Raw genomic sequence first — 11,143 nt, 5'->3', positions numbered from 1 at the left:
ACATGTGCGTGTTTATGTGTGAATATATATAGCGTGTGTGTGTATATATAGTGTGCGCATATACATAGTATATACATAGTCTATACAGCATGTGTATAACGTAGTAAATGTATATAGTGTAAATGCTTATATATGTGGTATATATACAGTATATAGGTATACACACATACACTTTTAGACATAATCAGTGTCATAGCGTTTTCTGATTTGTTAAAAAGAGCTGGAGTAAGTGTATACCGTATAAAAGTATAAAAAGTCATATAAAATTTGGTTACTACAAAAAAGGTAGTGGTATAGGGATGAATATAAAGGGGAAGTCAGCTGAAGTCAGAAGTTTCAGCAGTGTGCCATGTGTGTGCATGGAAATGTTTGTGAGAAGGTAGGTGCTAATTTATTAAACAGTGATAGTTCTGTAAAGTAAATTCTTATAAAAATTCCCACAGGAGAAGGTTGCTCCAGGAGATGAGGATGGTTGGTGAAGGCTGTGGATTCTGGGAGCTGATTTTTCATCCTGAAGAGGGGACTTAGGATGTCCGTGGTCCATCGTCTGACAGCAGGATGGCTTGTGGATCATCTCTCTTTCATCAACCAGTGTGGCTATGAGATCTGTGACTCCTTTGCACACCCTGGTGGTGTCACTCCCAATACTTCTGTCACATCTGCTGAAGACTTTCACAGTATTTCTACTTTTGCTGCCACCCCCTCATCAAGTAATGGTCCTGCTTATGGTCCTGGAGATGCCATAGAAGCTGAAGGTAAAAGAGCAAAAACGAGATACGTGTTTCGGGAGGAGTTCTTTAATATTTCTGAGCCCCATATAGCTGCAGCTCCTGAGGAGCAGCTGTGTCAGGGATGCCCTGAGGTGAGTCTGACAGAAATAAAGGCCAGGAGCAACAGAGAGGAATACCAAGGAGGAGGAAAGAGTGACACTGGAAATTCTCTTGCCACTGCTAGGAAGGTATGTTCTCTGTAACAGAGTAAATTACAGTGATAAATAATATACTGCTAATATTGTTTTGCACACCTGAGTCTTTTGAGGTAGTGTAGAAGACCAGGAGTTTTTGAGGATATTCTTGTGTCCCTCGTGTCAGTAATGTGCATTCTGTGTCTCATAAGCAGTGAATTGCTCCCAAACTCTCCTGACACTTCTTGTGGTCTGAAACTGTGGTAGCTGTTGAGATTGTGCAGATCAGTGAATTGGGAAGGACAGTATGAATTTACTTCCAGTATTGCTCAGTACTGTTCCATATGGACAAAAGAAAATAAAAGTCACTGGTGTAAACAAATAAATGTAATCATGAAGATATAATGAATTTTTTTCTTTTATTGGTAGACTGCGCTTGGCAGCTGAAACTTTTAGTATGGGCCCAAAGGAGGTATGGGCACAAACTGTGCACTAGGTATCTTCAGATCCTAGTGCCATGAATAACTTAAAACACTTTAAGCCTATATACTTTGTGAATGTCTGCAGTAGGTTAGGTATTTTCAGATCTTTTTGCTTATTTGACTTCTACTTGTGATAGAAAAAGAGATGGAAAATTTCTTCTGCTTCTAAAGAGTTAATTCTAAATTCAGGTGTGTTTGATTTTTTTTTCCCCCTTTTATTTCATTGTGGAATGATACGGATTTTTGTTGTTTTTGCTAATTCTGCAGAAACGTAAAAGGAAATGTGTATTCAACCAAGGTGAACTGGATGCTTTGGAATACCATTCAAAGGTAAGTTGGAAAAAATGTATATTTTGCAAGTGCATGCTGTTTGGCTTTGGGCATGTGTAGACTGGAGAGCATGGTTGCGAACAAATTCTGGTTTTGTAGCTTGTTCCACTGATGCAAAGAAGGAAAGAGAAAGGAAGATCAATCTCTCCAATCCTTATTTGAATTCCTGCTTACAGAGTAGATCATCTATGTAGATACATGTGAAATTGCTGCAAGCTGAATTCAAGAAGTAACTTGGACTGCTATAGACAGCTGAACATTATGTGATGGGGTGAATATTAGGAAGTGACTAATTTGAAATTCTCAGTATAACCTGTTCTGAAGATCAGCTCCTCCATTTCAGGACACTGTGCTGGAGTTACTCAAAGGTTTTGTGACCAGATATGCTTCAAAATCTCTTATTCTCAGTTAGAAAAAAAATATTTTTTCTCTGACATTTTATATTGTCCTGCTAAAGCAGTATGAATGAATTGGAATTCTAGTCTGTATGATTATGTCAGTGATCTACTGGTGAAGATACAACTGAATTACATTGAAGCATCATAGGGAATCGTAGAAATGCACTCTGTAGGTAATGTTTGATGTATTCTTACTGCTTTCCCAAATAGTGCTATGAACCTGAACTAGAAGCTACACTTGCTGTCTTTCCTTTGACAAAGGTGTTAGTCATACTGGGTTTTTTGCTTAAATCTGTTCTACTTGAACTACATTTAGATGGCTGTGCTTTTTTAATTTCACATGGCAACAGTCTTGTAGTAAACATGTGCAGCTTGCTTGATACAGTGGAGAGGTTCTGTGATTATTTTTGTGAATAAGCTGTGCATGTGCAGAATCACCTTGAAGGAGAAAACTTTGAAGTGCAGCATCGACTTGAGTATGAAAGTGTTAAGGTTAAAATAAAATCATTCTTCAGTAGAAACGGGAAAAGAAATGAAGAAGTTTGATGTCTTGGAGGCTTGTGTAACTTCTAATGATATTTGATGAATATGTGGAAAAGACAGAATTTGGAAAAATCTGTGACCCCATTTAGCCTCTTAAATTATTCACAGATTAAAAAGCATTGGAGTTTTACTGTATTTGTATTGTTAAAGGCTATAGCTCTGCAAGTCAACCCAGATGATTTTGGCACTTATATCTGTAGACAAATGAAATTAAAATGAACCCAAACAACCCCAGTTTTGTTTCTGTTAGTGAATCTCTGAATTTCAGCTGTTGAATCCATTTATGAATTTCAGTCAGTGTCAACATAGGGAACAGTACAAAATATGCTAAATTCCTTCAGCAGCCATTTGTTAAAACTCCCACTTTGATTGCTTCATAGTCAAGAGACTTTGTCCACTCTGTCCACCTGTGAGTTAACACATGCATGTAAGAAGGTATAATTTCTAAAGATATTTTTATTAATTCTGTTGAAGCAGTATGAACTTTTCTTATCACAAATCTAGGTACTAAAAATTATGATTCTGTAGTCTCTGATATCTAGAGGTGGCACTATTAATTTATAAAAAAAATCCTTTTCTTCCCCTGCCACTACTCTGGGAATTGTAATAAAGTGTATTTTGTAAAATCCTCTTGTAATCTTGGAAATTCCATAATCAGAAGTTTTTGAAACCACAATACGAATTTGAAACCTTTAATAACACCACTGTAACTGACAATGGATGAATGGATAAACCCACTTCACTGACAATCAAAACTCATAAAGGCTCCATGGAAATAAAGACTCCTTGGAAATAAAATGGGTCTCTCAATTTTGTGAAGAGAAGTGAATGATAGTGATACAGATCCAAGAATCATGTTGTCCTGGACTAACAGGCTGTTTGAGAGGTTTGCCACTTAGAAAAGTTGCAAAAATCAAATTCTGGTACTTTAATTTGATTTACTGATTGTACTTCTGTATTACCGTAAAATGTATAAACTGTTGTTTTATGAAGTGAATGGAAATATGGAAAATTACTGATATTTAGATCCTGGTATACACTTCCGTTAAAAATATGTTCATAGGCACAGTAACTTGAAATTAAATTAGAATTTTAAATTAAAATTCAGATAATTGCTTTGAAAGCTGCCTTTGGTTGAAACAGTGATGTTCCATGTCTGTTGTCTGAAATGTTTTATTCAGTAGTTTCTCACTCTTTCTTTATTCAGTCTTCTAGTTATTGTAACTTTATCAAAAACTGAAAGCCAACAACAGAGGTTAGCATGGTGTCCTGGTTTTGGCTGGGATAGAGTTAGTTTTCTGCCTGGTAGCTGGACAGCTAATTGAGAGTTGATGGAGTGGGAATGCTCCAAATGAAAAGTAAACTCAAGTTTTTTTAGAAAGCCCCTGAGTCATCATACTGGAAGCTAAAGGTAGATACATTGCCCAGATGTCTGCACCCACATGCAGCTTTGTCCTTTCCAGCCTGGTCAGGATAGATCAGAAAACATCAAAAATTCTCATTTTGTGTTTAGCACGAGGATAATGTTGACAGCAACAATTAAAGCATCAGTGTGTTATCAGTGTTTACCCTAAGTCGAGGAGTTTCTAGTTTCCCATGCTCTGACAGCGAGCAGGTGAACAAAGGAAGCTGCAAGGGAACATGGCCAGGAGAGATGACCTGAATTGGCCAAAGGGGTGTTCCATGCATAGGATGTCATATTCACTGTATAAACAGTGGGAGTTGGCAGGAGCCATGGATTTGCTAAGGGATGGGCTGGACATCAGTCAGTAGGTGTGTCAGTTGTTTCTCTTGCGTCTCTTTCTCTGTCTTGCTTTTTAATAATAAAAATATGTTGATCATTTATTTTGTTTCAATGTTTAAACTGTTCTTACAAGTAGTCCATGAGGTTTGCTTTTTTCCTTGGATTCTTCTCCCCACCAGGGAGTGGGAGGCATGTGGTGTGAGTGAATGGCTGTGTGGTGTTTGGTTGCCAGATGGGGTTAGACCAAGACATTATTATCATGCCTTTGTAGCTTTTGAGCCAGTGATCTCAGTAATTGGCTCAATTTCCCACTTGCAGATTGAAAATATTTTGATTTCAGTTGTATTCCCTGGTCAAGTAGATATTTGAAAGATCTTTTATTTTTCCTTTGGTTTTCTTTTTTTGTGACTGTACAGGTTAGAAAGCTCATTTGGGAAGGCACTTTGCATTTAGTCCAAGAGGGACTCAAAAGTGGTTTTCTTCACCATACTACTGCAAAACCCAGTTGCAGGAAGAATAATGTTCCTCACCACGTTGCCTGTGGGTTGGCTGAATTATGTGAAATGGCAAAGCAGTTTCCAGCTGTGAATGGAAGTGACCATCAAGCTGTAGGTGTGCTAGAGGAAACCTCCAGTGCAGAGCAGGACCTGCTTTCGTGTGTTATGGAAAACAACTCAAACTGTGCGAAGATAATTGTGTTAATGGGGCAGAAATACTTGGTACCACCAAAAAGCAGTTTTCTCTTATCTGATATTTCATATTTACAGCCCCTGCTGAACTGTAAGTATCTTTAGAATTTACCCCTTTTCTCCTGCCCAAGAAGGGCAATTAATGTCAAGATGATTCAATGAACTGATTTTAACATACAACATCACACTGATAGCAAATGCTGCTGCATTTATCAATATCAAGGTGGTATTTCTGACTTTGTGCAAATAGGTAAGGACTTTCAAAGTAGTATTTTGAGAAATCTTGTCTTGAGGGGATTATTTGTCTCCAGGAGGCTCCTTTAAAAATCTCAGCCAAAATCTCAACGGTTTGTGAGCATGTTCTGAGCCACTGTCAGCATTGAAGTCATGTATACACTTTGATTTGAGACTAGCTGTGCTGCTGGGTCCTTATCCCACAGGATGAGCCTCTAGTATGGTAGGTCCATGCTCTGCTGGAGTGGTGGTCCTGCTGTCTTTTTAGCCAGGCTAGACCATGAGGGAGGGATCAGATAATGCACTTTAAAGCAAATATTCACTTAAAGACTCCTCCTGTTAAGTGACAGGGTCTTTTTAGATTGGAATAAGCAGGTTGTGGAACAAAGCCCAATATCCCCCAGGCAAAGTAACAATTTGAGGAGCTGTTGCACCCAGCTGGAGGGCAACACCACTTCAGCAAGACCACCAGTAGCAAGCATGACTTTACTTTCAGCTGCTGTTTCACAGCTGAGAGTATTGGCTTAAGAAAAATCAGTGACAGGGAAATGGGGGGATTTTAGAAGTCCTCTGTAAAAGTAGATCAAAAGCTGTCCAAGCCACTATCCCCAGCCCTATGCTGACAGCATGCATCAGTCTTCAGTGCCATTTCATTAGCTTTCAAATTTTAGACCTTCATTATTCTTGTTACTACTATTTTTTTATTACTATCAGTCACAGCTAGGCTTTATCAGACAGTCTTACAGGAAGGATGTTGCCTGTGAGCAAGAGCTGGGCATTACTGCTCTACCCTCTAATCAGTAATTTTAGATTTTTTAATTGCACATGAGAAGAGAGGAAGCATATGTAACTTAGATGTTACATTTCTTAAATTTTGTTTTTTATTGAGAAGATATTCAGGAGGTAGAAACTTACTATCTAAATAATAATTTTGCATTTGAAGTCCAGAGTCTAGCTAGTTAGCTCTTTTCATCTGTAGGAGAGAAAAAAGATTATTACCATTCTGCTACCACTCTACACAGTTGAGCGTGTAAGATTCTCCAAGGAGTTACAGAGTAGTCCAAGAAATCTGAGCAAATGCTTCTGAAATAAGCAGCAGTGAATGTAACATAATGCCCTGACTGTAGACTTTTTTTCTGAGTAAGTCTGCTGTCCATTTTAATTACTATTTTTCTTCTACCCTTTCACCTGCCAAAAGAGAAGGAATTCTTGCTGGTCAGCCCACTGTAAGGATAACACCTCCAGTGTTAAATGAATAAGATGTAGTAATCTCATTTTATGAACATCAAATACTAAGCTGTTGTTCTTACCATCAGACTTAATGAAAGAAAAAATATGTTCTCTGGAGAAATAGAATTGGGGAGTTGTGTTTTTTTTTTTTGTGGATGTGTTCTGTATCTTCTATCCTTCAGCAAAAGTAAATTCAGCTTTTCCCATGAAAACTGTTTCATTTCTTTTACTCTTGTTTATTGATTCCCATTTGATACACTATGTCTAGCTATCTGTCTCTCTTTACCTCCAGTAGTGGAAAACAGTTTTCTAGGGCTGGCTTGAAGCTCTGTATGTCCCTGCTGGCCTGAGAAAAGATCAAACAGGACAGGAATCTTGTATTCAGGGCTGTAGCTCTTCACTCAGCTGGGTGCCTCATTACATAGCTTCTGTTGGGAAACTTGGAAAAAAAATCATTTTGGAGACTTGCACTCTCTTACCTTTTTTTTTTTTTTTTCCCCTAAAAGTCCTAAAGATATTAAAAATTCCTTGGAGAGATCAGAGACAGATCACATAAAAGTCCTTTCCTTAGGTAATCAGCCTGAAAGTATTGAATTTTCTGGATATGATTATCTGAATTAAGCACGTCAAAAGTATTTTAATGTATTTGCAGTTTTACTGTATATCTGTTTTAACCCATAGATATATTTTAAACCTAATTTACTGGCTTTTTTTTTATTTATTTTTAATTTCACTTTCCAGACAAGAAAAAATATCATGTAATTGTGATTGATCCACCATGGGAGAACAAGTCTGTTAAAAGGAGTAACAGGTATGTTTTATAGTAAAATTAAACAAACTTTACAATCATAGTTTATAAAGGATAATTGACATTTTAATATATTGTTCCAGTCCAGGACCAGTATAACTGTGAGACTGTAGCTTAAACTTGTAAATATTTTGACACTTGCTTACCTTCAGATCTATGGACTGACTTAGGTATTTCACTGAAATTTGTTGGATACTTGGCATACAAAATATTTGCAAGAGTAGACCTAAATTATCTGGTTGGTGAGAGAACGTTAGTCTTTTACGAAGAAACGATGGATTCAGCTCTTCAGATCATGCAGATATTAGTTGGTAATTAATAGGGTTACTTCAGTTGGCATAAAGCTGGATAAATGTGTAAGTATTTCCAGGACTGAAATCTTGCTCAGAAGATTGAGTGGATTTTTATTTAATTTGAGGTGTAGCTTAAGCTTCTCTCTAGTGTTTAGAAGAATGTCATAATGCAGCAGTAAAATCCTCTGGTGCAATAGGAACTCTGAGTTTATGAAGTCATTGACTTAAATTTTTATGGGCTTCCTTCACTGCTGAGTAACATCATGTCTATGCTAGTGGAGTCCTCTTACCATAGAATTGCATCCCTTTGAGAGAAGGGTAGGCAGGGTATATGGCCTTTACAACTTTTTAGAATAAAGTTCGCTGTAGTTTTTGAAGTTTGTTGTGAAGACATAATTTGAAGATGTAGAGACTGATGAGTAGGCTTTCCTTTGAAAGCTGTTCAGAAACCTCTAGAAACTCTGATTCAAATGTCTTGCTTGAGCATATAAGGTACTCAGAGAAGAATTGTAGTTACTAGCATAATTTAGTCATCAAGATTCTCTCTCCCTTATAAAATAAAGCAAAAAGTGGAGGACCTATCACTGCTCCTAATTATCTTGTTGGCCGCTAATCATTGTGAAGCATTTCTCATCTGGGTGAACCTTTTTTCCTCTGGACAGTCTAGTCCAGGAGTTACTTTGGATTTTATCCCTGTTTGCTGTTCCTCACTGTAGCATTGTGTAGGGTCCTGGGTACCCATATGGTGGCTGTCGGTTTTCATTAGGCAGTGTGCCAGTATTTTTGGTGCTGCAATGTGTAGACTCCACTAACTGCAGTTTATTAATGGTGTAGAATTACATAATGAAAAAAAAAAAAGGTAGGACAGGGTCTGGAAAGTATCCTGGATTCACTAGTGTAGCATTCAGTTAGCTCTGAAAAGAGCATAATGGCTTTGAATAACCTAGAGAACTTCTACTGTGGCTGATAACTTAAAAAAATGAGCAACTTCTGAAAATAATTGGAGAAGTTACTACCTTTAATGACCTCTTAGCTTGCCACTTAAATTGGTGTGACTCACTTGTAATTTTCATTCAGGTGAGAAGTTTATTATTAGAAGTGAATAGTATTAGATTGCCTAAGAAGCTACTGTTCACTAAATAGCTTTGTTCTGGTGCAAATATGAGAATATTGAGTTACATCTGATAGTTCTTAAATGAAACATGGGCTTTTAAACTTCTTCAGACTCACAATTAATAATGCTTTATTTTGAGGGATAGTGGAAAAGCGTAGTTCAAGGTTCTGCTCAGTAAAACTTACGTACATACACAAATGATTTTATATAAAATACTTCAGAATTGTCCACTAGGTGTCAGTCTTTAACTATTTTTATGACTTAGATATCAGGAGATAATTCTTGAAGTGACTGTAATTTTTTTTACCCATTTGTGTTGCTTTGTGATTTTTATGGTTGGTATATGCTAATTTGATTTCTCACTGTATTGGCATAGGTACAGCCACTTGTCTTCGTGGCAAATCAAGCAGATTCCTGTACCTGCACTAACTGCTCCAGATTGTCTTGTAGTCATGTGGGTGACTAATAGACAGAAGCACTTACGTTTTGTTAAGGATGAACTTTATCCTCACTGGTCGGTGAAAACACTTGCTGAGTGGCACTGGGTAAAAGTAAGTTCTCAATTTGTTTTGTTGCTTTCTTGGAGCCTGAGAAGACTTGCACTATCACACTTTATGTTCTTCTGATTTGTCTATTTACTACCCTATGCTTTGAATGCTATGATATCATCAGTATCTTCCTGTTTACGGAGGAAAATGTCTTGGAAAAATAAGGGATATTAAAATCTTCTGCTGTTTATTTTTAACTCTCTTGTGTCAGATTACTACAGCTGGAGAGTTTGTATTGCCCTTGGATTCTTTGCACAAAAAACCCTATGAAGTTCTTGTATTGGGGAGAGTTCAAGAAGATGTAAAGGAAGTCTTAAGGTATGTCAGGATATTTGTGGAAAATGTCTTTTTTTGCTAGGATTCCCTTTGTATGTTTCATTTACTCATAATGCAGTATGATGTCCCAAAATCTCTTGGCTTATTGTGGACCTAAACATAGCCTTATTAGCTTTAGAATAAGAGAGTGGCTTAGTGAGATTAAAGAACCCCCTGTCTCTTCCTGGCATCTGCTGTCTTGGGCAACTGTCTTGGACAAAAGCCTTGTGGATAGGGCTTGCTTTGCTGACAGGTTCTCTTGGACCATGAGATCTTGGCACAGGCTGATGCCATTTTGAGGATGCTGTTATTGTTCCACACATGAAGACATACAGGACTGCATGGTTCTCAGTGGCTTTGCTTGGCTATTGTAAACTGTGTTTTGTCTAAAGCTTCAATGATTTAATGAAATGTCATTTTTTATATTATCTGAGCAACATTTGACTTCCATTGGACTTCCCTGAAGTTTGTGAATAAACATTCTATGTGTTCTCTCCCATCTGAGATAACTCTGCAAGAGCTGTAGCATCACACTGGGTAATATTCATTCTCATGTTTTTCTTTTGTGATTTTTATGACAGGAAATCTGAAGATGTTCTTCCAATTCCAGAGCATCAGTTAATCGTCAGCATACCCTGCAGTCTGCATTCACATAAACCTCCTCTTGCTGGTATGTTTTGGCTTTTTTTTTTTTTGTCTAATGGTAGCACAGTGATCTTGAATGCCTCCTTCTGGCATGTACCTAGAAATGCCTTAATTTTCCATCTGCCATGCAATTTTACTAAACAGAACTTGTGGTTCCTCTAAAAGTGTTCTGAAGCATCTCAGTCTTGGTCTCCAAAAATTAATGTGGAAACTAGAACTTCAAGTAGTAGTGTGTGAACATTTTGGGTGGACATGTAGAAAAAAATGTTGCCTTTTTCAAAATGTATCTTTTAAATACTGCAAAAACAGTTTTACAGATACTTCAGATATCAAGTTCTGACAAATGACCTGAAGTACCTTTTGAGGCAGAGAACTTTGGGAATACATAATATAGGAAAGCAGAAACCTCTTTATTATGTCATCCTGAAATTAATGTTTACATATCTGCATTAAATGATTATATGCCTGCAGTACAATCAATTATGCCTTTAAGTCCAAAAATGTAACTATTTTAAGACTGCTAATAAGAGGCAAAAAATAAGGCATGCCCTGCTTGTTTCTGAGGAGCTGTATTTCACTCACTGGAATTGATGCAGTAATTCCAGCCAGCCTTTTAGTGTGGAATATAAATTCAACCTTTTAGAGTTAGTCCAAAGAATTATTCTGGAGCACTTCAACTAATTTTGTCAATAGGCAGTTGTACTTCTTTCATCATTACAGCACCTTAGAACCTTACAAGGCTGCAATAAGAAATATATTTAATACCTCTCACAAAACTGTTTCATCCTCCACCAAGGGGGAAGCTCGCTATGAGTCTGCAAATATTCCAGGTGTTTTGTATTCACGTCAGAAAAGGCAGGTGGAAG

The 11,143-nt window shown here is 37.3% G+C and overlaps 1 protein-coding gene across 3 annotated transcripts in view; it reads left to right on the top strand.

Annotated features, from left to right (window-relative positions):
- The window catches only part of METTL4 (methyltransferase 4, N6-adenosine), a 29,194-nt gene that overhangs the window by 488 nt on the left and 17,563 nt on the right, over nt 1-11,143 (top strand). For all 3 annotated transcript variants that reach the window (XR_008839789.1, XM_056484178.1, XM_056484177.1), the window contains exons 2-8: nt 444-958; nt 1,654-1,716; nt 4,818-5,181; nt 7,296-7,365; nt 9,146-9,320; nt 9,529-9,635; nt 10,214-10,302. Coding sequence is in view for 2 of the 3 variants with exons in the window: in XM_056484178.1 (XP_056340153.1) it covers nt 530-958; nt 1,654-1,716; nt 4,818-5,181; nt 7,296-7,365; nt 9,146-9,320; nt 9,529-9,635; nt 10,214-10,302 (1,297 nt within the window). In the remaining variant the exon portion in view is untranslated. The remainder of the gene's footprint in view (nt 1-443; nt 959-1,653; nt 1,717-4,817; nt 5,182-7,295; nt 7,366-9,145; nt 9,321-9,528; nt 9,636-10,213; nt 10,303-11,143) is intronic.

This window comes from Oenanthe melanoleuca, chromosome 2, assembly GCF_029582105.1.
Source record: "Oenanthe melanoleuca isolate GR-GAL-2019-014 chromosome 2, OMel1.0, whole genome shotgun sequence".
NCBI lineage: Eukaryota > Metazoa > Chordata > Aves > Passeriformes > Muscicapidae > Oenanthe > Oenanthe melanoleuca.
Note: the sequence above shows the minus strand (reverse complement) of the source record. Positions and strands in the feature narration are given on the sequence as shown.